Source organism: Myotis nattereri (assembly GCF_964212035.1).
Source record: "Myotis nattereri genome assembly, chromosome: 3".
NCBI lineage: Eukaryota > Metazoa > Chordata > Mammalia > Chiroptera > Vespertilionidae > Myotis > Myotis nattereri.
The window spans coordinates 82520182-82547634 of NC_138077.1; the positions used below are offsets into that span (position 1 = coordinate 82520182).

The window sequence follows — 27453 nt, forward strand, 5'->3', positions numbered from 1 at the left end:
GGAATGATGTAATATAATAAAATGTATATTTATAGAGAATTTTGAAAAAATAGAAATATGAACAGAAAACCAAATCACCCATTATCTCATGACCTAGAGAAAAACATTCTTAATAAGTAGTTTTATTTCCTTTCATGTTTGTTTGTTTGTTCTAGTATGAACATTTTTTTAAATGAAGATTAGAAATGTTGCTCTTTATTTCACTTAATATTATATAGTACAATATTCCAATATTATGGAAATCTACAGTATATATATAATTTTAATGACTACACAGTAGGTAACCCTATCTTCCTAGCATGTGACCTCAACCTCAAATACACCTTTGGGTTTAAGAAGGCTGCTGAAGTTCTAAACAACACATCTCTATTCTAGATAGCAAGAGGACAGTATATCAGTCAAAACGGTTTGACCTCTAGTTGAAAGAGGTCATTTTCAGCAGCACTCCTGGAAATAACACAAAACATCTGCATTTTCATCTCATTAGCTATAACATAGTGTTTTGTCAGAACTACCTGCAAAAATACATTAGAAACTGTCAGAATTTTTCGTTGGACAAACTGCTGCCTCAAATTAAGGTTCCAGTAATGAGAGAAAACAGGAGAATGGAGATTAAGTGACAACTAGTAGTTTAGTCCATTCAGCTGAAATCCTTTCCTCTTCTCCCCAGGCTAACTTACATTTTCTACCTCCCTATTAGTTAAGTGTAGTAATGTTACTGGGTTATAAACAATGAAATATATGAACTACTGTGTCCCACTTCTGAACTTTTATTTATTTATTTTTGAGAGATATAGATTTGTTTTTGCACTTATTTATGCATTCATTGGTTGATTCTTGCATGTGTCCTGACTCTCACTAGGGATTGATCTTGAAACCTTAGCCTATCAGGACAATGCTCTAACCAACTGAGCTACCTGGCCAGGACTTCCACTTCTGAATTTTTAAAAAGGATTATCTTCTCCATGGAGAGGAGGAGAAGGAACTCCTAGCTGATGGGAATACTCACTTTAGACTACTACAAGAATGAGAATAACATTCTTTTGTGTTTGAATTATTAAACACTTGGGATTTATTTGTAATGCAGTTAATATTACCCAAAATACCAGAATAACTATGAAATTTATTCTACAAACAAGGAAAGTTTTAAAAATGGAAGGGGCACAACTAATAATTATTCTAGAACAACAGAAATAAAACAGTTCTGTGAAGACAAACCAGACTTATGATCATCCAAACAATTAATACAGTAGTTATGAACAGGAAGACAAAAAATAACTGTAACATTTGCTGTATCCATTTCTTTAACTGTCAGATTTATAATGTGGCTATTTCTTAAAGCAACTCTCAAAAGAAACCATGCAGAAATCCCTTCTAATGTGCATCAGAAAGCACTGCATTTAAGATAAGCATATAATTTGATTAAATGGATAACATTATTAAATGGAGATATCTAATTCAGCAATACATATTTAATTTTACCTCTCTAAAGGTGGTATGCAGAATGCAGGAACATTCCAGTTTCATGCTTTTATTTGGAAGACTTTTAAATTCCATCAAAATATTTTAGTATACATTGCAACTAATTATAGGGAAGATGAAGATTAAGTCAAGCATTACATTTATGAGCACAACAGGTTTGCTAAAATAAAGCACTCAAAACATTTTAAGAACCTATTTTGCTTCCTATGGTACATTAGTTCAAAATACTAATTGTATAGAATACAGATTACAAAAACCTATTTAACATTTAAGGTTGACCTATGCTTTTTGAAAGCTTGACTGGTTAGTATAAATTCTTTAAAATTTGCAGTCCATCTATCAATCATTAAAAATCCGTATGTTCTATGTTTTTATTTTCATCTTAATAACATGGTGCAGGATTAATAACCATCTGGGGTTAATATTTCCCAGATGTGATTCAGATCATCAACAATTCTCAACTGGTCATTAATTCTTTGAAAGTGTATTATGTCTTGATTGGTGTTGCTTAAATAGCTTAATAAACTCTTTTATAGCCTTTTTATTTCATAGGTAAATATCTTTCTCAATCACCTTTCAACTTAAACTTTGGTGAGAAAATGATAAGGAGAAAATGAACTGGATTGTCTAAAATGCAATAAGGAGAATAAATGGATAAACTTTTCTACCTGTACGTAAGACCAATGCTAAATAAGAACACAGTTCAAGCTTCACAACTATTTAGTCTTTTTTTCACAGCTGATTCTGCCCAAAGTTAATACCAAGTTATTCCATCTCCAATGAGAGTTGCAAACTACAGTCTCTAATTTGTTATTTGTACATCTATGTAGCTATTCCACCAACTTTTGTTAAATATCTGTGGATACCGGTAATTTAAAACCATCATGGTAATTTACAGAAGAAATGTTGAGGAGCCAAACTGATGCAATGAGGATAAATTGATTTGAAAAGCTTTAGGAAGCAGAATTAAGAAGAATTAGTGATTGGTCATGTGACATAAAGTGAATCAATCAATTAAAATACAAACAATTAAAGTTATAAAAATATCTGATTTATCATGCTTCTCTAGTTAAGTGTTTTACTAATAAACTCTTACAATTTCACGAGAAAATTTAGCATTTGTACATACTTTCCTTGGGTTTTGATGTAGACTCTTACATTATAAATAGTTTGAATGATTCTTATTAAAACAATTAGGACTTTCTGATAAAGCCAAAATCTTAGTTTAGATTATATAATATGGGAGTTCAATAACAACTGGAAGTTTCTCCTAGAAATAGGAGAATGGAAGTTAAACCTTTATAAGTAACCATGTAAAAAAAATTAAAGAGAACAAAGAAAAGACTATATTATGTAAAGCAAGAGTAATTGGTTTAAGGCAGTGGTTCTCAACCTTCTGGCCCTTTAAATCCAGTTCCTCATGTTGTGACCCAACCATAAAATTATTTTCGTTGCTACTTCATAACTGTAATGTTGCTACTGTTATGAATCATAATGTAAATATCTGATATGCAGGCTGGTCTTAGGCGACCCCTGTGAAAGGGTCGTTCGACCGCCAAAGGGGTCGTGACCCACAGGTTGAGAACCGCTGGTTTAAGGAAACCCATACCTTTAAAAAATATACACTTGTAATAAGACAACCTCAAGACTATACATTAAAGGACAGCAGAGATACTGGAAAAATGAATTGCATACCCATCTCTCAGCTGCTCAGAGAATATGAAAGTAATTACATATTCACAGATATCAGTAAGTTCTTCATCTCTGATTTTCTAAATCATTGTTATCTGCTTTTCTCTTACTTTATTCCCCTCACCATAGAATTAACTTCATTATTATCCAATACACGTTCTTTCAATTGGTGTAAAATAAGGCAGCAATTTATTTATTTATTTAGCAGAGGAATCGACATAGGAAGGAATATTCTGAGATAGTGTAGAGAGAATGCCCACAGATCATAGTTTCTGAGGTATTAAGTTATTAAATATTTAGAAGCGTATAGACTCCAATAAACCATGCATATTCATTCCCCCTGATTTCTTTCCTTGCCTGCATGCACGGAAAGTCACTTGTTGATGTTCCTATGTTCTTAAGAAAATTCTGCCTTCCATGGCTTTTCCTATTTCCTGGTGTGCCTCAAAGCAGTACCAGTGTTTCACTGCCTTCTGTTATTTTTTCTATCATCATCACATTCATTATTGGGAGGTTTACAATCTGCCATAATCATTGTCATCATCATCAGGTTTATAATCTGCATCACGGTGATGATGATGATGATGATGATGATGATGATGACGACGACGACGACGACGACATGATGAGATGATAAGGATGGGGTTTATAATTTGCCTTTACAATTTGGCAGCTCAAGAAATGTGAATTCATTTTTAAAATATCTATGAACTGGATCAGGAGATTCAGCGATAGTACAAACCTGGCAAGCTCTAGAAGATGGCTAACAGCAGGTTTTTTCTGCTCTCTTAGAACTCTTTCTTACTTGCACATCATTTTGTTTTTTTCATATCCCCTCTGCTCTAATCCTTTTCCATGTGTTTGTCAGGGTATCTTTATGGCAAAGGTTTCTGGTAGCTACTTTTCCTTGGATCTTAGCTTAGGAATCCTGAATTCTTAAAGAGGAATCTGACTGGATTAGACATTTATGGAAACCATACATGAGAGGTTACAGGTAGCTCAATGAACTGGATGTATTTTGACCATGTCTCCACCTTTGTCCCAATTAAGAGATGGTTGAGGGAACAGAGCATTGTGGCATTAACCATAACAGATATCCCTCAACAAAGCCTCTTGGTCAATTTATTTAGAAGATGGTGTCAGAATGACGAGCACTCTAGCATTTCTAAAACACTGATTTCTACAAGGGTATTTTCTGGATTGGACTACTTCATATTATAAACTTAATTAACTTATAGTCATTAACAGGTATGTATAAAGACATAGTCATTAAACATGAGGTATAAAGAAATAAATCCAGAAGGAACACAGTAAAGGAATATTTATTTTCTAAGCGAAAAAATATCAAAACAATCTAAACATGCACCAAATATCTTTATGCCACTGACTAAACAATAGTGTTTAATAATTAACCATCCTCTGTGTAATATCTTTTGGTCTTCATAGATGAATTAACGTTTTCAAAAACTTTTAAATAACCACATTTTTTACACATATGTGTCATTATAATTTACATTAAGACTGCATTTGAACAATCTTAGAGGCTATTTTACAGCCTCATCATATCAATCACAATTTTGAAAATCGAGCAATGGTTACAGGTATACCGAATGGGTAAAAATCCTGACTTTGGGACTGAGATGACCCTGGATTTAATACCAGTTCCTTTAGTTAATGTCACCACAAGCTCAGGCAGGTTATGTAACTTTTCTCAGGTTTAGTTGTTTTATCTATAAAATGGTGCTAATAATATGTACAACAAATAGATATTAGGATTAAATGAAAAAGTACGTAAAATGCTTAAGCACAATTCTTATTGCAGACCCATGAAACATGCATAAATTGAATATTCTGAGATAGGAATTTACATTAGCTCTCTGTGAAGCCGATACATATGTGGAATTAAATTTCCAAGAGCTCCTGGAGTGTCAGGGTCTACTCCACCTGCATAACACAGGAAAGCTCAGAAGTCTTCCCTTATTGATTGGTAAAGAACAATAGCAACAATGTCATATAAAGCAAAGCATAAAAGCTTGATTAAATTTTTAGATTAAATGGACTTGAAAATAGAGCCAACTGCTACTGATAGTGATCAAAGTGAAGAGAAAGCAAAAAATAAATAAATCCAGAGTTAATTGCATAAAAACAAAAGAGTAAGAAAAATTAAGTAAAATTATCATTTATTAAACTGTCTAAGCAGTGTTTTCAGCATACACACACACACACACACACACACACACACACACACACACATATATATATGAAATGCAAAAAAAAAAACACAAAACACTGAAATATGCCAGAGCATTTTGTTCTTAAAAAGGTCTGCCTTCAGGAGGAACTTTACCAGAGCCTAATCTTGCTGGTGTTTTATCAGAGCCTAATCTACTGAGGGAAGGAAAATACCCAACTTCAGCCTTCTGCCTAAGAGGAGGGGAACACTCAACTTCAGCTCTTCTGGCTATCTTGTCCCTCCCAATGGGAAGACAGTCAACTGAGAAGCACTGTGAGGTTCACAGTCCAGGGGCACCGGCTCACCATCAGACTGAGACCTAATCCTAGAACAACGGAACACTCGCCCTCCCCTCACACCTCGCCATGACATTACCAAAGGCCTGTTTATCACAGTTCCTTTCAACCAGAAATCATCTCCAATTTTGATTAAAAATGACAGCCCAAGTGCCCATCAGTAGGTGAGCGGATTGAAAAACTGTGGTACATTTACACAATGGAATACTGATCTCTTACCCTGTGAGACAGCATGGAGGAACCTGGAATGAATTATGCTAAATGAAATAAGCCAGTCAGAGAAAGACAAGTATCACATGATCTTACTTATATGTGGAATCTAATGAACAAAATAAACTGATAAACAAAATAGATCCAGAGACATTGAATCACACAACAGACTGATGTATTTCAGAGGGAAGGGGCTGGGGGGAGGGGAGACGGGGAGAGGCGAGATTAACAAAAGTACTTACATGCATATATGCATTACTCATGGACACAGACAATAGTGGAGTGAAGGCCTGAGGTGGGAAGAGGTTAATGGGGGGGGGGAAGGGGGCATTTGTAATGCTTTCAACAATAAAATACATTTTTAAAAAAAGAAACATTCAAAAAAAAATACAAGGCATACTAAAAGACAAAAACAAACAAACCAAAAAAGAACCCTGAACACTGTTTGAGAAGACTGAAGAAGCATCAGAATCAGACTCAGATATGGCAGGGATGTTGGAATTACCAGATCAGGAATTTGGAAACACAAAACAAAACTATGATTAATGTGCTAACAGCTTTAATGGATAAAGTAGACATGTAAGAAAAGATAAACAATGTAAGCAGAGAGATAGAAATCCTAAGAAAGAATAAAAAAGAAATGTTAGAGATCAAGAACAATGTAACAGAAACAGTGGACTCATTAATAGATGGCACGATGGAGGAAAGAATCTGAGTTTCTGAATATGACAACAGAAACTTCCACAACTAAATCACTGTTTCTTTGAAATGTGAAACAGTATGACTGAAATTAACATAATGGATATTTAGAAAACTACCACATATGTTGTAAAGTTTCTCTAAAGAAAACTAGATAATCAGTTTTTAAAATAACTAAAACAACCCATTTTAACAGAAATGATCACTGAAGTTTATATTTTCAGAATTCAAACATATATAGCATTGAATGACTTCAATGTATTGTAAAATGAAAGAAATACAATACTGATGTCTGCAACTAGGATAAATTAGTCTTACTGTATTGTTAGCAACTGAAGGTGTTCATTTGCCTGCGCTCAACAAAGCCTAATAAAACATGAACAGGAGTTTGCAGCCAAGAAAGTAAGGATTTCATAAGGAGATTGCACCACGCCTGGAGTCACAGGTAGCTCATGCTCAAACATCTGGCTCCCCAATGGCTTCCAGGGGATGGGCTATATAGGGAGAAAGATCATTAATCATAGTGACTAATAGAGATGGTATTGTGGTCTCTACTGACTGCTAAGATAGAGGGTAACTGGTCAGTGCAATTGGTCCTGATGTCAGCCATGAAGTTGTTCTGTCCAATTTTACAATAATTTGTTCTGTGGGATCGTTCTGCTTTCCTGGATCTAGAGCTAAATCACAACTGAGGGCAAAATAGTATGTTTAGTTTGACTGAAAACTCTTCTCAATAGGCAATAGGCCCAAGACCTTGTTTCTGAGACAACTGGATGCTGACCAGAACCTCAGTGTCCTGAGGGCTTAATGATTAAGCAAGGGAGAGGCAAGTGGGTGAGTCAGGGTGATATGTGAGGCAAATTTGAGTCAAAGGGAAAAATATCAAAATAAAAGACCAAATTAAAGAAAGTAAGGTCTCTTCATGGTTACAGTATGAAATATAGAAAGTATAACACAATAGACATTAATTACTAGTAGATATTCCATTGTCTGTCATAAACACATTCTATTTTGATTTTTCAGCTTTGCAACAATGATATTGGAAAATGATGGACTTTAATTTATAGAATAAAGTATCTTTCTACTCAGTTTACCTCTAATATAGGCCTCTTTTATTATAAAAATATATAGTTTTCATTATAAAAATTATTTACTTAGTAAATCAGTATAACATTTAAAAATTTTAACATTTAATTAAATAATTAGAAATTAAGTACACATATTACACTTACACCTTTTATTTAGACATGAATGACTTGTATCCTTCTTTTCCTAAATATCTCTGGGTAAATTTCCTAATTCTAATTCACTATGTTTAACACATAAAATCACACATCTTGCATGATTTTGCATTATTCCAATCATGATGATCATCTAAGTCACAGCATACAAGATATACATATAACATGCTATTTAAAACCAATATCTGGCACCTGAGAAATACAAAGTTTTCTGAACTCTAAATTGTTGTGATTGATAAAAAACGAAATTAATATCCAATAATATTTTTTCCAGTAACATTCAGCAGGTCATTTGTACTTCACTGTTGAAAAGAAAGTTTGATTTTGAATATTGGCATGCCTATATCTAAGTCCATTATGACTTTGTACAAATATCTGATCTACCAGGTATACATTAAGAATAAGCTTTTAAAACTTAACTACCTCTTAGTTGCCAAAAGAGAAGAACGGAAAAAAATACCTGAGACAAAACAAATCTTTCATTTTCTTGCTAAAAATATTACTATGAATAAAAATAAATGGTGAAAGTCTATCAGGTGAGTTGACGAAGTGCTTAAAAATTATGTTCTTTCCATCAATATTAAGAATATGTAATTTTAGGTATAAATTAAACAATATCTTATGTAATTATTATTATGAAATGCTGTGTTTCAATGGTCAGATTTTATCCAGGTATAAGTACCTTTAATAACCAGTATGGGGCTACCCAAGCAGGTCACTTATCTTTTCTATTACAATATCAAAATTAAAAAGCCACACTGCTGTTACATTTTTAGAAGTATCAAATATAATTACTAAAGCTCAAAGGAAAAATAATAGTTTTTAATAATGAAATATTTATTTATATTATAAAATCTTTTATTTTTCTGGGTACCAGCAGTTACTTTTTATTAGTTAGAGTTAATATTGAGCCAAGAAGCCCCAACATGACATACCCCCTGCTATGTAGTATAGAATGGACCTGAGATGTAATGGGTAGTAAGAGTTTTTAATATAACATTTAACTAGAGGCCCTCTTATTGTAATTGTATTTTTCTCTTTTATCTACAATGTTACATATTGGCTAAAACTACATAAAATAAATGAAAATATCAAAAGAAAGTTAAAGAAGACATATATAATACTCTTTGTAATACTTTAAGCAATAAAACAATTAAAAAATAAGAAAGTTAAAGTTTCCAGAAAATTTATATGATTTCCCTTCATACATTTGCAGACTACAATAATAAGTTCAGGATACACACACACACACACACACACACACACACACACACACACCTATGTACAAAGTTACTGCATGAGGATTATATTTTGTGTTTCTTTTTTTCTCATTAGAATTAGACTGGCATAACTTCTTAAAAACTAGCTGTCTCCTTCCCAGGAAATTAAAATGGAAATAGGTCCTTCAGTTTTCTGCAGAGTAAGATTTAGTATTAACCAGTTATTAGTTATTCATAGCAAAAAAAACATCCAGAGCATATGCCTGCCCTTAATGTTATTGAAAACACTTCTTCAGTATGCATTTATAACTTCTACAGGGCTATGTAAAAATTTTATTCACGTGACATTCTTTCATTGATTATCGTGGAACTATTAGCTACTCTGCTAGATCCTCATAATTTTATTCTTAATGTAGTATGTTGACAAGTAAAGGATGGAAGGGACATAGATGAAGTTCTTAAGAGTTCTGAATTATCTCTATATATAAAATCCTAATAAACAAATAGACTGAATGGCGCAACAACTGAACTGAGCAACCGAACAACTGGTCACTATGACATTCACTGACCACCAGGGGGCACGTGAGAAACATGGCGGGCATCAGCAGCAGTCAGCAGAATACAGAACATGGCAGGAATCAGCCACAGCAGGATGGTGGAGCAGGTGAGCAGGGGCGTGAGACCAAGGCGGGGCACTGGTTCCTGTCAACAAGGCAAGCCTCTAGTGGTTACTGAAAAGTCTTTGCTCCTGTGCACCGTGGTCCCACCTGGCGCTCAAATCTGCTGCCAGCTTCAGCCCCGCTTGCACCCACAGCTGACACCAGAGCCACCGCTTGCACCCAGTGCCAGTCCCAATCCCTCGGTGCTGTCAGTGGGTGTGAACAGTGCCTGCGGCCCCAATTGCCCCTGGGGGCTTCTCCACCTCTCCCTGCTCCTGAGGGGTGATTGGGGCAGCAGCTGCTGCTCACACATGCTGCTGGCGTCAGCCCCAATCGCTCCGTGCTGTTAGCGGGTGCAAGTGGTGCAAGTGGTGCAAGTGGGAGCGGGGCTACCAGCAGAGGAGATAGGGGGCCATGATGGGAGGCCCTAGATGGGGGCATGGAGGATGGACCAAGACACGCCCCTGTGCCCACCGCAGCCTCAAGGCCCACAGTTCCTTTCAAGGTGCATGAATTTGTGCACTGGGCCCCTAGTGTAGACATATAATTTTTGACATTAGACAGTAAGAGCACAAAGTTAAGAAGTATGAGTCAATGCCCCGACCGGTTTGGCTCAATGGATAGAGCGTTGGCCTGTGGACTGAAAGGTCCCAGGTTTAATTCCAGTCAAGGGCATGTACCCTGGTTGCGGGCACATCCCCAGTGGGAGATGTGCAGGAGGCAGCTGATTGATGTTTCTCTCTCATTGATGTTTCTAAATCTCTATCCCTCTCCCTTCCTCTCTGTAAAAAATCAATAAAATATATTTTTTTAAAAAGAATTATGAGTCAAATTCTCTGTTGTATTCATTGTTCTGAAACCAAGCTTTAACCACTATACAAATATAATTATTCAATATACTGTTTTCAGTATATCAATAGTCATACACCATATGACAACATTTTGGTCAACAATGAACTGCATATACATGACAGCAGTCCCATAATATTTTAATGGAGCTGAATTTTCTCTAAGAAATGGAAGGATATGTGGTTCAGGAGGAATTTTTTTTTTCCCCAACAGAAGCAATATCTGTGGGACTTGATAATAGATTCCCTCTCACTCACACAGCTCAATTTTGAGAGCACAAATTATATCACGGTCAGGCAGCCACTGACCTGTATCAGCACAGAGGAGCCTGTCCCCCCAGTGCACCTTATTCAGAGGGAGTTAGAGCCCTCCCAGACCTAGCATGATGGCCTCAGAGAACATTGTTGTAATTTCTTTGTTAAGAACCTGAGATCCTGCACAAGGACACAGCCTCATAAGAGCTACTTTGACAAGTATTACATGCCACTGCCACTTTCGTAAGAGTTTTCTGTGGTAGTTATAGCCAGCTTGACCCTATACTTTGGAAATATTTTCAGGTTGTAATGATATAAAGCATAAACAAGATTTATTTCTTCTATCAATATAACGCCAGAGAGAACCTTTTGTGCCAGATAGGATCAATGGAACCAAAATCAAATTTCTAAAGCCAAAATACTACATCAGTTCTATACCTTCTCTATGTGAAACTCTTTTTTTATGCTTTTATGTAAACCTCTTTGTTAATGAATACCACAGTTTCCTAATCTGACCTCTGCTTCAACATGCAGTATCCAAAACCCCACTGCTGTGACAATCCCCCATGTTCCTGCATCTCTCCATCTTGATTTCTTCTTCCTAGTAATCCTCAGACCACCTTTCACTCCCTTCCAACAGCCACTATTTCGGTGATCTATGCCTCACTCAGCCAGGTTCTCCTGGATACTTCCAAGCATTCAACCCACATCCCTGTCGAAGGAGCACTGCTGATAAGTTTGATGTCCTACGTCTGACCCTGTCAGACGGAAGCAGGGACAGTCTTTGTAAAGTCTACAGCAGTGTAGGCCTTCATAGTCACTCAGCTCTCCTCAGTGACCCATCAGACCAGCTTCTGTTTCTGGATCTCCATTCATGGTAAGTGCCTACGCACGTATTCCATTTTTATCTTTTATACTGTATTTTCGCTGTGTCTTTTCTATATTGGTGTTTACATATACAAATATTAATTACCAGTGTATTACAACTGCCTACAGTATTCAGTACAGTAACATGGTATACAGGTGTATAGCCTAGGAGTAATAGGCTATAAACAATACAAGCCTAGGTGTGTAGTAGGTTACAATATCTATGTTTACATAGATATGTGTTGGCCACACAAGGACAAAATTGTCCAACCATGCATTTCTCAGAATGTATCCCCATCATTTAGTGATACTAAACTGTAATGTCTTATCACTTATATTTTCAACATCCTTTCCTTAGAATTTTCCATGGTATCCTTCATTCCAAGGGTCTATTTTATTGCTTTAAACAAACAAAGAAAATACTTCAAATTTTGTTTGTTTCTTTAAGTGAATCCAGAAAGTTTTTACTTTTACTTATTGGCACTGAGGTAAACATTATCTAGAGCAATTAAGGCAGTGGTTCTCAACCTGTGGGTCCCGACCTCTTTGGGGGTCGAACTACCCTTTCATGGGGGTCACCTAAGACCATCGGAAAACACATATAATTATATATTGTTTTTGTGATTAATCACTATACTATAATTATGTTCAATTTGTAACAATGAAATTGGGGGTCACCACAACATGAGGAACTGTATTAAAGGGTCGTGGCATTAGGAAGGTTGAGAACCACTGAATTAAGGCATTTAAAATCCAAGTCTTCCACACTATGACTTAGCCTATGATCACAGTCTTATTTCTCACCACATTCCCCAACTCCAGCCACACAAATGATTCTTAACGTTCCTAAAACTTAATCCATACATTTAAAATTCATGTGTTTTTCCTCAAAACATTCACTTTGCCACAAAAGTGATTTCTCTCCTCTCTTCTAGCCCACATGTGATTTTTTCACAGTTTATTAGAAAGAGCTGATAAGTTACATCCTTACTACCAATTTTCCTGGGTCAGAATTAATCAATTAATCCCTCTCTTTATTATTTCACAAAACAGTATTCAAAACTACCTTAAGACACTTTCTTTGGACTTATGATTGTGTAGAATTATCTCTTTACAATACTCTTTTAGGATAGAAGAAAACTGTTTTAAGCACTCTAAAAGTTACTTGGCATGAAGAGCATAAAATAGACTTTTGTTAAATGAATTATGAACACTGATTAAAATAAAGTATATTTAAAAGTTGGCACAAATAAGTTTTCAAGTAAGCATTTCAGAAAATAAATGTTTTCTTTTCCTGTTTGCAGGCCTAAAAAGTCATTTGCTCAAGACTACTCAGCTATTTCCTATGTCTACTAACCTCCTACTCAAATAACCATCAACGGTTTTGTTTACAGGCACATAGTGAATGCCTACTCCTGCAACTATACTGGAATGATACTACTGGTAAAATGACCATTTTAAGTAAAACAAACAAACAAACAAACAAAAACTCAAGAAATCATTTACTAAATTACTTATATTTTATAAAGCACTTTATATAATTTCAAAAACATCTTGTTCAATTCTTTATAAAAATAAAAATTTATCAAAAAGTTCCTAGGAAATACTTTATTCAGAAAGATACAAAATAAACTTTATATCATAAAATTGACAAATATATCATAAAGTTGTCTTTTCTGCCCATGATATTTTTGTAAAACCAACTGGATTAGTGTCTCTGAAAAAAAAAGGCAACTTTAGTTAAAACTGCCATTCAAATTAGCATGGCTCAATCAACCCAAGAACCTGAAAAAATATATAATTTTAAAGAGATATAATTATAACTTTAATATACAGAAATAAATTGTGGCTTAAATGCTATAAACTGATTAACAATATCCATAGATTTTAAATTATTTAATCAGTATTGATGTCTAGATGATTCCCATTCTTGCAATGTTTAGCAGCCTTTTTTTTTCAAAGTTCTTTAACCTTACTGACTACTCCCATCCTTGTTTTAACCTATCAATAGCATTAAGTAAAACTCCATTATTGTCATTAATCTATTTTCTTCATTAAAATAAAAATTAAGTTCCATATTTTCTTTAAAACTTTCTATGTGATCTATTTTAAAATATGTTCATGTGATGTGTCCCCACTTTCAAGTTTTCCTACTGTTAACACTTGCTATTTATGAATTATTATTTGTCAATAATCTAAAATAATACAGCCTCCTATTCCAACAGTGATATTCTAAAGTAACTGAGTATTCAATTTATATTTTAACATATAAATCAATGTGTTATTTTTCCCTCTGTAGACTACAAAATGGCCATTGGCCTTTATCTTTAAATTGTAGAATCTTAGAAGAAATAAAAAGCACCTAGGTGTGAAATTACCAACAAGATTAGGATATGTATGGCTTTGCATTTTTGCTGTACGACTTCCTAGCACTGTAACCTTGTAAAAGATATTTAATGCATCTGATTCTTAATTTCTACATCTTTCAATAGTGGAAAATCTGTACTTGATTGATATGATTTATATGATTGATGTAACATGCTTTGAACAAAGCCTACCATATGGTAAATGCTCAATAAAATTTAACCATCTTTTCCTCCTTATTCTATCGTATTTTTTTCCTATTGTATCTCCTTCACCTCTTCTTTCTCTCTTTCCTCTTACTAATCCTTGGCTGGTGTTCAAAATGCACATCTCAGGGTAATAGTTTATTTATCAAGGAGAGAAAAGAAATCTAAATCAATTTCACAAATACCACAAATAAGTATTTGGCCTTTCATGAAGTTGCCGATGTTCCTCTCCGGTAGCCGTGCCAAGGTAAAGACACAGGCCTCAGAGTCAGAAATAGCTTATTTTTAATTAAAGACCATCATTCACTATAGTGCCACTGTGAAAATAAAATGTAAATTTCTTAGTGCAGTAACTGGCAAACAGAAAACTATGAAGTAATACCTATGATAAAATCATCACAAGAATGATATCAGTAAGTGTATTTGTAACTCTGTAAGTCCTGTGTCCTAGTTACCAGTTTGCTCAGAAATGTGGCCCGACCAAGCCAAGCACAATCACTAGAGCAGGGGTATAACTCCTGATCCCCACACGATTCTTCAGCTATGACTATATGAGGACAGTAATAATAGGATCTCTAATGTGTGTGGGGGGGGGGGTTTTGGTCTTTTTTCCCCAGAAAATAAAAATTAGGGCTTCTACATTAATTACTTATAAGTTCTTATAGGTTATTCTGTATAAGAACTGATACAGAGATATTTATTATCTTAGAAGGTTTCTAGGGAAAAAAATTAATTTACTTCTTGAAAGTAATTGTGATAAATGTGACATTCTTGATACACACAAGACATACGGATGCTTATTCATTTTAATGGAAAGAAGATAATGAAGGTTGAAGCATAATCTTAATTTAAAAATATATTTCTCATAAATGATTTGATAAAGAGCTCACAGAATAAAAAGAAATTTTCAGAAAAAATAAATAAAATGAGTCTATAAAACAAATAAAAAACAGCCTGTTAATCAAAAACAGGAAGATTTAACTCTTCATATGAATTTTTAGATGAAAATACACATGTTTAATAATTAACTGTTGAATAACTGTTGGTATAAAAAGTCAAATTCAAACAGCAATATTTGAATAATGCTAAAATAATAAAACCTGTTTGGGTCAACTTCTCCTTTCAGATTTAAATTTGTAGATGTAATGGAAGAAGCAATGTAAAATTATCAAGAATGTGATAAATGAGAAAAAAAAAACAAATTTTAAGAAAAAAAAGAAAAGCTAACCCAACTATACCTGAAGACAGTTGACCACCTCCATTATTAAAGTTGTTTAAACAGACAAAACTAACAATGCACAAAGCTTCACAAACTACCCTTTTGTTTTAGCTTAAAATAAAAATGTAGAAACATATCGCAATGTGAAAATAATGCAAAATACATCAAAACATAAAAATCAAGTACAAACAAAACTAAAATAATGTTAATACCTGAAAAACTGTACTTAGTAAATTATGCATCCTTATAAGTATTTCAAAAGGAACTATTCCTAGATTAAAAAAAACAACAACAAAAAACAACAACACCTAATCATAATGTATCTTTTTGCCAACTTCAAAAAATACAGTAAACTCATAGCTTCTAATAAAAACCAAATTGTTAATATCTGTGAAATCCACTTATGTTATGGTAATTTAAAATTTGTTTATGCACAAATACTCACTGAGGTTACCAAACTTCATAACATATATACAGAAAAGTGCCTTAAATATACAAATAGAAATTTATTTCTAGAGAAAATATTTATGAAATATTCTAATATTATTTCTGTAAAACACTATGTTAAAGAACAGTTACTAATTTAAAAGAAACAAATATGTTTTACATATTATTCCCTTCTCATTGTAATTTAATCTCTTCTATGTGATTTAAGTTATATGCTAAAATGTATACCACATAGAGTCCAAAATCCACCATTCTTTCATATTACAACAGATCCTAAATATCTAACAAGGATGACAATTTTTAAAAGATATTCAAACTTACCCCATTTAATGGATATGTTTTCCATCCTAGCTCTCCCAGCACAGTTGTTGTATCAAGCAACACAACTGCAATTAAATAAACAAAAAACACATAAATATCTCAAATCTTACTATTACTCACTACATTAGCTTTAGTAAGTTGTATTTAAATTATTTATATATAGTAAGTATTTATAAGTAATGATAAAATATGTGAGGTGGTTATAAGTTAATTTTAAAATATGTAATTTGTGTATAACAATGCTAAATGAAACAATTTAATAACAAAGTCATTCTTAATAGCTGTCTTCCACATAGAAGCATAGAACAATTTGTGGAATCTCAGAGGGAAGACAGGGGAAGGTGGGTGGGTGGTGGGAAGAGATCAACCAAAGAACTTGTATGCATCCTATCTAATCCTATCTAATAAAAGAGTAATATGCAAATTAACCATCACTTCTAGACAAAGATGGCAGCACCCACTGCCAATAAGGAGGGAATATGCAAATTGATATGACAAAAATGGTGGTGCCAACCAGAGCCACAGAACCAAGCCGGCCAGAGACCGGGCACGGGAGGCTTGGCTTCCTTGGTCACTGAGGCTTGGCTTCCTTGGTCGCCCCAGCTGGCTCCGTGGCCACTGCCCAGACAAAGCCATAGTGGCAGGGCCGAGGCAGAGGCAGTAAGGGGCGATCATGCCAGGAGGGGAGGGTAGTTGGGGGCCAGCAGGGGCAGCAGTTGGGGGCGAGCGGGCTGGCAGTGGGGGGCAGTTGGGCATGATCAGGCCAGCGGGAGGGGCAATTTGGGGCAAGCATGCTGGCAGGGGGGAGAGTTGGGGGCAAGCAGGCAGGTGGGGGGGGGCAGTTGGGGCCAAGCAGGCGGGCGGGAGGGCAGTAGATGGTGAGCAGGCTGGCGGGGGGGGGCAGTTTGGGGTGGTCAGGCCAGCAGGGGGGGCAGTTGGGGACAAACAGGCCAGAAATGGGGGGCAGCTTGAGGTGAAAAGGCCAGTGGGGGGGGCAGTTGGGGGAGAGCAGGCTGGCAGGCAGGTGAGCGGTTAGGAGCCAGCAGTCCCAGATTGTGAAAGGGATGTCCGACTGCCGGTTTAGGCCCGATCCCTGTGGGCCTAAACTGGCAGTCAGACATCCCCCAAGGGGTCCCAGATTGGAGAGGGTTCAGGCAGAGCTGAGGGACACCCCCCTCCGCCGCATGAATTTCGTGCACCAGGCCACTAGTATATGCATAACGCATGAACACACAATATTGTGGTGAAAGCCTGGGGCAGGGGGTGGAGGCAGGCTAGAAAAGGTCAATGGGGGGAAAAGGGGACGTATGTAATACTTTCAACAATAAAGTTTTAATTTAAAAATTTTAAAAATAAAATAGCCATCTTCTAAAATTGATAAAATAACCACCTTTGCTTCTCTCTCTCCTTTCATATATGGTCCTTCTATACCACATTAAAAAAAAACTGTATTAAAGCAGGCTTCTTTATTTTCTTTCTGTTATTAAATGCCCTTATATATTATTGGCAAAGTATGAAAACAATTCTTATGAATAAATCCGAGATCTTTAAAGCATAGATTACATTGTTACTGTATTTGCCAGATAGTATACTTACTACCGAGGGAGGCAAAAACAAAAATAAAAAGCACACATCATTTTCCTGACCAAAAGTAACTCATAATCTAATGGCAAATATGCAAACAAATAATTAAAATATATTCTGTTAAATTCAAAACTAAACGATTGACTATATGCTAGCCTAGCAAGTAAGTAGGCTAAGGCAGGTCTCAGCGGATTTAACAAAGGAGATGCTATTTGAGCTGGGCTAGGATGAGGGGTCTTCATCAGATGTGATAAGCAACACATATTTGTTTTTCTTTTAGGATATCTTCTATAAAATAACTGAGTTATAACTCAGTTCTCAGTTCCTGGAACAGGGACCAGGGGAGGGAATTATTTCCAGGGAAGAAGGAGGACAGAAATGAGGGAGGAAAGCAACAAAGATTAACTGGGGAGGAATCTGCAGAGTTTACAGCAGGTAAATGCTTGGGGTCCATGATTCAGCAGATCTTTATTTTTAACTACTCACTACCTCCAATTCCCCCAGACACCAGTAGTCCATGGACCACACTCTGAGAAACAATGTTTTATCATCTCATTATGACTTTTAGTCTTCATCTAGTTAAGAAAGTGGAGTTTATTTGTTGCCTTTTTGTAGTTTAAAAAATTGCTATTAGGGGCAAGTTACTTGGTATCTGCTATTTAGTGTCTATTGTAAACATTTTGTCATTTTTCTTATTTGAATCACTATGATACGTTGATTTAAAATATAAAACCATGTTTAAATTTCTGGGATAAACTCTATTCATTGCAGAATATTCTTTCAATACTATTAAAATCTATTTACTAAACTTTTATAAAACTGAGCTATAATTCCTTAGTTCATTTTTACTGTGGAAAATCTCAAACATATTTTAACATGTAGAGAAAACAGTACATTGGATCCACATGTAGTCATCATTCGGCTTCAATAATTACCAGCATGGCCAATCTTATTTCATGTTTACTATTCTTCCACTCCAAGATTTCTTTGAGGAAAATTCCATTAATCATATAATTTCATGTGTAAAAATTTCAGTATGTATTTCTACCATATTTATTTTATATATAACTACAATATCTTAATAAAGTCCTGAAAGTAGTAATCCCTTAATGTCATCAAGTAGCTAGTGTTTAATATTCTTAGTTTCTCAACTTCTTTAACAAAAAAATCAATATCTAATAAGTACTATAAATTACAGTGAATGGACATTCCTTTTAAAGTGTTTTTTTTAATCAATAGCTTTTCCTATTATATTTTTAGTTAGATTTATTGAGGCATGATGTACTACTAATAAAGTTCACCCATTTTAAATGTACATTTCTATGAATTAAGACAAACCCCTACATCTATATAACCAACTCGATAATCAAGCTATAGAATACACTCATGACCTCCAAAATTTCCTTTGTGAGCCTTTATAGCAGCGGTTCTCAACCTGTGAGTCGCGACCCCTTTGGGGGTCGAACGACCCTTTCACAGGGGTTGCCTAAGACCATCGGAAAACACATATATAAATTACATACTGTTTTTGTGATTAATCACTATGCTTTAATTATGTTCAATCTGTAACGATGAAATTGGGGGTCACCACAACATGAGGAACCGTATTAAAAGGTGGCGGCATCAGGGAGGTTGAGAACCACTGCTTAATAGTGAGTCTCTTCCCCACCAAGCCCTTGACAACCACTCATCTGATTTCTGCGCCAATGGTTCTGACTTTCCCAAAATGTCAAATGAATGAAATCACATAGCAGATAGTCTTTGAGTTTTTGGGGTTTTTTTTTAATGTTAGCATAGTGTATTTGAGATTCATCTATGTTGCTGTATCAATAGTTAAGTTCCTTTTAATTGCTGAAAAGTATTCTACTGCATGGCATTTCCTAGTTGATAGACATATGGGCTATTTTTAGTTAGAGAATTATAAGTAAAGCCACTGTAATATATCATTTACAGATTCTTATAGGAACCCATGCTTCCTTTCTTCTATGGTACATAGAAATTACTGGCTTATGTGAGGAATACTTTTTTTTTAAGTGTCATATTCCAAAATGCCTATGAAGTTTTGCATTCCCGTTAGGGGAATATGTTATTTTCCTATTGCTCCACATCCATGGTATTATCCAGTTTTTGAGGCATGCTAACATGTGTGCAACAGGATCTCATTGCTTTAATGCTTCCCTAATGACTAGACAGTTTATCTTTTTCACTACTTGAAATCAAATTTACTAAATAAAAAAAAATTGTTTTGTCACACTTTCTGGATTTTCCTAATTATAATATATCATTGAAAGGTGCTTCCCCATTTCCTGTATTTTCTTTAAATTAAAGATCTATTTAGTGGCTTTATCTGATTCAGGTTCCATTTATTTTTATATTTTGTAAGATTACTTTACTGGTGGTGTTTCATGGTCCTTACACCAGAAAACAGGGATGATATTAATTTCCACTAAGATCACTGAGAAAGAACTCTAGAACCAACTTGCATAGGATCCAACTGGACAAAAATAATTTGATCATAAACAAGGTTAATGACTGGAAGGAATTAAGATATTTCAAATATGCTTAAATCCAAGCACTTTGGAAGGGATTTTAGGGATAGGATAGTGAGTCTTAGGGAAGAAGGGGGAGAGATCAACCAAAGGACTTGTATGCATGCATATAAGCCTAAGCAAGGGACACACAGACAACAGGGGGTGAGGGCATAAGTGTGGGGGGGGGGCTATAAGGGGGTAATAGGGATATAAGGACACATATGTAATACCTTAATCAATAAAGAAATTTAAAAAAAGAGAGGGTTCACGGGGGAGGAATGCATATGTGAAGGGCAGAAATAGCTCCAAGATGCCAAAATGCTTATCTTACTTGTACAGAGAATAAAGAAATGTCACAGGATAAGGGGGGAGAGAAAGGAAGACATACATTCACAGAAAATAAAGAAAGGTCACAAGGTACCCGGAAGAGGAGAAGATATTTTCACAGAGAATAAAGGAATGTAACAAGATAAGGAGGAGAGAAAGAAGGAGGCACCAGGTGGGCTTTGATCTTTGAAACTGATATCCTGCAAAAGAGGGACCAAATAAGAAAGCACACGGTCGTAAACTGGGGAAGGGGTCCAATTAGAAGGGAACATGATAGACAAAGAACTACAGCCTTTTTAAACCTGGAGACAAAGAGAGACTCAGGCAGAGTTTGGATTTTTTATTTTTCCATTAGAGAGAAAGAGAGCAGGTTTTTTCTGCATTTGGGGGTCCCATTTGGAGACCCCTTACTTGGGAAAGTTTGTATATGCTTCCAGTAAACTTCCACATTTTTATTAAAGAAGCCTTTTAGTCCATGAGTTTATTATTCTTCAAACTTTGTGGGCAAGGACCCATGGAAGAATCTGCACCCTGATTCTGCACCCCACGTTTCACATTCATAATGATAAAATATACCATTAATAAATTTTGCAGCATACTAGGAAGCCATCCTATACTAATAAAAGACAAACATGCAAATTGACTGTACTTTTGCTATGCCTTAAGCCACGCCCACCAGCCAATCAGAGCAACTATATGCAAATTAACCCAACCAAGATGGCAGACGGCAGCCACGGAGCTGGAGTGAGCAGGAGGAAGCCAAGGTTCCCCGCCTGCCGTGGCCCGGCTCTGAGCTCCACTGAAAGCAACAAATTTTCAATTACAGAAGGTAAATAAACCCCAGAATAAAAAGGAAAAAAAAGGAGAGACTGGGAGCTTACATCGCTAGGGTGTTTACCAGCCTGAAAACGGCCCTCAGCCCCTCACCCAGACTGGCCAGGCACCCCAGTGGGGACCCCCCCACCATAAAGGGGGTGTGGCCAGCCTGAAAACAGCCATCAGCCCCTCACCCAGGCTGGGCAAACCTCCATGGGGTGAGGGTCCCCACTGGGGTGGACATCCTCCAAGGGGTCCCACACTGAAAGAGGGCATAGGATGGGCTGAGGGACCCCCCGAGTGCACAAATTTTTGTGCACCAGGCCTCTAGTTATTTATAAAACTGGTAAATAATCTGAAAATAAAATATTTATTTTGCTTTTTCTATATAAGGTACTTCTGAATAAGGAAATAAAGTAACATTTTTGTCACTGAAATATTTCATTTAATAAATGAAGAAGAAATGACCAAATTACTCTATATCATTTTCTACTCTTAATAAATTAATGTATTTAGCTAACGGTTTCCAATGGCTGCTGACCTCCATCACAAAAAGATAATAGCAGATACAAGGGGCTAGAGCTTCATAAAAGACTTCCTGCGTAGTTTCATCTACTTTATATCAACAATAATTCTAACAAGCCTAGAAGTAACAGAAAGTACAGTAACGATGATATATAAGTATATATCATATGTGTACACACACACACAACACACACACACACAAATATACAAAAATACAAAAATGATATCTGATGGCATCTGGGATCATTCACAGTAACAAAAACAAAAACAATCTAAAATATTTGGAAGAAAAGCTAAAGATACTATAATAAATATTCAAAACTATAAACTTATCTCATTGTCAAATAAAAGTTATTTTTGTTTTTGGTATATACTATTCAGAAGTACATCATACCATTATCTACTTTGGGGGGACATGAAAGCTTAGTCATTTAGCATATTAATATCTCTGGGATACAACATTATTTCCCTAGTAAAATAATGATACTAATCATAATCAATTTAGAAAAGATTTTCTACATATTTTGCTTCAGTAATATCCATATTATCCTATATATTATTGTTTTTAAATACCCAATTTACAGATGAGAGAACTGAGTCTCAGGAGAGGTTAAGTAATTTTTCTGAAGATCACTAAGTAATAGATTTGGATTCCCATCATTTAAACCTAAACCTTTTTTTTTTTTTAAGTGTTATTTTCTGCCTGCTTTTTAAGTTTGAATATAAAAATTTATTATTTGTTTTCTTTTAAAAAATTTTTGTTGCCGAAACCGGTTTGGCTCAGTGGATAGAGCGTCGGCCTGCGGACTGAAAGGTCCCAGGTTCGATTCCGGTCAAGGGCATGTACCTGGGTTGCGGGCATATCCCCAGTGGGAGATGTGCAGGAGGCAGCTGATCGATGTTTCTCTCTCATCGATGTTTCTAACTCTCTATCTCTCTCCCTTCCTCTCTGTAAAATATCAATAAAATATATTTAAAAAAAAAAAAAAAAAAAAAAATTTTTGTAGGTACAGAGAACCATCATTTTTTTTTCTAATTGCAGATTTTCATAAGTTTTCATCCAAATTTTCACATTAATGGTTTATACAGAAAATGTATCATTACTATATACAAACCCTGCCATTTAACTTAAAGGGTTTTATGAAGTAGAGTGTTCAAAAATCCAAAATATGAATTGAAGCCCATCAAGAGAGATTTGTTTTTGGTAAATTGCATACAGAATTTATACTGGTTATTTCATATAAATACTTTTTCTAAAACATATTTAGTCTATTTGGTTCTCCAAATGTATAATTTGTAAACTGTAAACTGTATTAATTTCAAAACAAACAAAAAGGAAAACATGTAAATACCTGCAACACTGTAGATCCTTAGGAAGAATATTTTTGTTTCTTAGTTTCTTCAAGAAACAAAATTTACATAATTGCTTTATTTTCTTCATTAAACTGCAATCATGCCTTTTAAAAATTTATAAGAACAGTAAAGTTTCAAATTTGTATTCCAGACAAATAAATTATACATTTATACTAGAATAAAACTGAGGGATTTTGAAAACTTTAATATCATTACACATGATAAATGTTTAATTTTACAATTTGTTTCATATATAAAACCCCCACAAATTCAGGATTTCCAGGAACACTAATTGCATTAATCCCAGAAAGGTGAGAGCTCCTCCTGCTGGTTTTAAACAAAAGTTATCTAGTCCCTACCAGAGTGTGAAAATGCTGTAAACCAAAAGAGGAAAAAAAAATTATAATGTAATGACATTAACTTCAGTAAAAAGTCAATACTTTTTATTTAATGGCATAGTTCTAAATATAACAAGATTAACACCTGTTATTTATTTAAAGAGATATATTTATTCATATCATACTAAATGAGAAAGCTGATAAACCAAAAAACACATGCAAGTAGTAGTGCGTGTGTATGTGTGTATCTAAATTTAACAAGAGACTATTTGAACGTCATCCTGTTTAGATTCTGCTTTAAAATGGCATTCAGATGACCACATTAACTAATTTAGTTTTGATATAATTACATATTTTTGATTGACAAAAATCAAAGCTTTTATTTCCAGATGTGTAGTTGATGATACTGTATCTACCCTCACATAGAATATCAATATCGAATTCCTAAAAAATCAAGCATATATTGTTTTAAATAAGTGTACGATTATGTTTATCTGTGGTATGTCTTCTATGTAGTGGTATTATTTTTAAGGCAACATTTTCCAAAAAAGTTAATTCCTTCTTAAAAACTGAAATCAATATTTGTTCATTAGGTGTACTTATAGCATTTTATTTTGCTGTGGCTTTCTTATTCCTGTTGCTCTTATTTTTAATATAAGAACTGTTCATAAATAATATCTCTATCACATGAGAGTTTGGAAGTCCTACTGGAAAGATAAGATAATATGAACATAATGAAATATATTATGACTACTTATTTGAAAGTCTTATCTACAATTTAATGACCATCTCGATACAAAACCGTTTCTATATAAAGGAAGAACAGTATTTAAAAATTATTAAATGCTTACTTTAAAAAGAAACAATAGTGGCTTTACACTGGGAAGAAAAAAATGACTTTTACTGAAATCTAAAAAAAAAAATTATATTACTTAAAAAAGAGCAATTTTTTTCCTTGAAAATCGAAGGGAAAAGTTTTTCCCTACAAAATTTCCCCCCCTCCATTACACTTATATGGACATAATGAAAATAGTTTTTACCCTCCATTACGGACTTATAGAGTCACAAAAAATGTTCCTGGATTTTACATTAAGACATTTTGGCATATTTCAATAAATATTTATTGATTCTGTTATACTGAAGACTATATTAGCTATTGCAGGGTATAGAAAGCTTATAAAATACAATGTCTACCCACAAGGAGTACCTGGTGTCATTTTTTTTTCACTCCTACTCTTAGGATTTTGTGTTAACCTACACACCGAAGTTCATTCAAACATAAAAATACCAGAACAGATTAAAATGCCCTGTTTAGAGGGCTCCGATGAAGAAATGCTGCAGCTATTTAGTAGAATGTGTGGAATTAAATTGCTGTTCCAGAAGGGCAGACATCCAATAGCACATCAACATCACCATCAAAACTGTCAGTAATTGGACCACTTATCTCGGTTTTTATAGAAGCGCCAAGGAATGAATAGACTGTAAGTGCATCCCAGTAGTCAACAGGAAGGGAAACAATAATTTTCTACCTGAAAAATCCTCTCCAAAATAATCCCAAATTCAAGAAATCTGTGCTAAATTTGTCATGATAGTGTTTCATTTAGAGTAGGAGATTTTTTTTAAAAAAGTTGAGGTAAAAATTATCAGAAGTAACCAATTTGTAATTTTTTTATTTTTATTAGATTGATTTTTAGAGAGAGAGAAGAAAGGGAGGGAGAATGCCACATTTTTTTTCTAATCTAAGATTAGTCATCAGAAATAAAAAAAATTATCAAGTAAAAACCTTAACTGCCTTGTCATAATTGAAAAAAAAACACCCACAAAACATAGTAATTTTAAAAGGATAATTTTATCCATTTGTCCATTGAAATTATGGCCAAATCAAGGTACAATTATTAATATTACTTTAATTTAAATATTAGTCCTGCAATGTATGAACTAGCTCCTCAAGGTCAAGGAGTGTGTGTGTGAGTGTGTGTGCATTTAATGAATGAAATGAATAAATGAATGGAGTGCAAGGAAAGTAGCCATGGCAAGAAACTCATATCTTGGGGAATAACATTCTTAACCAACTTTTAGGGTAGACTAAATGGGAAGGCAGGCACTAGATGAAATTTAAATGCCCATTGTGCTTAGTTTGTAATGCAGAAGGTCAAAGGCTATTCACATACGATGTCTCTGAAATGTGGTTAAGGGGCAACGTGGTCTTGAGGAAAAATTAAATCTAAACAGCGACTTGTTTTGAATACAGAATGGAATGTAAGAAGACAAACCATTTCTGTACCTTTTAGGGTCCTCTTCTCTTCACATTGGCCACAACTCAGCAAGGTAAGCTCTCAGGCTACCTGCTGTCAGACTAAGCTCTGTGCATCTACCCCCGTCTCTAACAGTGCAAGTGTTCAAACAATCATGTCTTATCTGCTGCCCCACTGAAAGCATCCATCAAATCCAGAAATCATCTCAATAAGATAGCACACAAATGAGCTTATGAGTACTCATTTCTCCTTATTCCTTCTTGCATTATTTATTCATTTATCCAAATGAAATTTGAATTATAGAACCTTTCAGGTAATAGTGACTTGGGACTCTCCTAGCATACCTCAAAATCACACCACATCAGCAATTCTTCACAGAACTACATTGAAATATAATTTGTAAAATTCCAACTTTTATTTGTCCATATAAACTACTCCCTGTTTTACATTATATCTTCTATTTAATTCCTATTTGGATTTTTAACATGGCTACAGTATCATGTGCTTGTGTAAATTGGCCAAGTCGTAACTCTTATTCTACCAATTGTTTGGAGTTGCTCTGCCCTAAACCAAGTAATTCTCTAAGTCTCAGTAATCGCTCCAACTTGGCTCCCAACAGTCTCTGGTCTTGTTAGCCATTCTTCCAGGGGATCATGGCTTAGTATGTATTTGTTTACTGTATGATAGGGGATGATTTTATCTTCTTTACCCTTTGAATTTCTCTTGTTAATTAATCCACTAAAGTATCTTTGAGAGAGATCTAAGGATAATACTGTACTTTTCTTATATTTCCACCACCCCCTCTCTCCAACTATTTCAGTAATATTAACTATACTTGAGTTCCTTTTGTCTCTAAAAACGCTGGATTCAAATTGCCAGTATTTAAGACTCTTCTGTAAAGCAACTAACTAAACTCTTCATGAACACTTAGATTTCACAGTCAGCTGCCTATAAAACATGGTGATCAGGTCATGAAACTTGATAATCTGTTCATAAAGTAATATATATTCTGAAAAGATGCTGCAAAAAGAATATTTTAAATAAAATGTAATTTTCTAACCTTTTAACCACAATTTCAACATCCTTGACTGTCTAAAGAATGTGTGTTGCCTTCTGAATTGTTAAACTGAATTGTACTAAAGGTTTTGGTTAGTAGCATTGCCTGTGGAACTAGCACAGTCTATAATGAGAGAAATGAAAAGGAAAAATGGGAGGACACAATAAAACATTAAGGCAACCAGTTGTAACATTTACACATTAAATAGCTTTTAGCATAACTATTTGAAAATAGAGTAATGAGAATCATGTAGGACAACTTCCTACTGAAAACTACAGACGTAATGACACAGCATATACGATGCCAGATTTAGAGGTCACGAACTGCGAGACAGATGATCTTGTGTGGCATATTTCTGTACTGCAGAGGAGTCAGGAGGAGGGATGGTTCATAAATGAAACATTTACA

General features: G+C 34.8%; 1 protein-coding gene across 3 annotated transcripts in view; it reads right to left on the reverse strand.

Annotated features, from left to right (window-relative positions):
- EPHA6 (EPH receptor A6) overlaps nt 1-27453 on the reverse strand; it is a 934835-nt gene that overhangs the window by 832302 nt on the left and 75080 nt on the right. For all 3 annotated transcript variants that reach the window (XR_013995684.1, XM_081086735.1, XM_081086736.1), the window contains exon 2: nt 16260-16324. Coding sequence is in view for 2 of the 3 variants with exons in the window: in XM_081086735.1 (XP_080942861.1) it covers nt 16260-16324 (65 nt within the window). In the remaining variant the exon portion in view is untranslated. The remainder of the gene's footprint in view (nt 1-16259; nt 16325-27453) is intronic.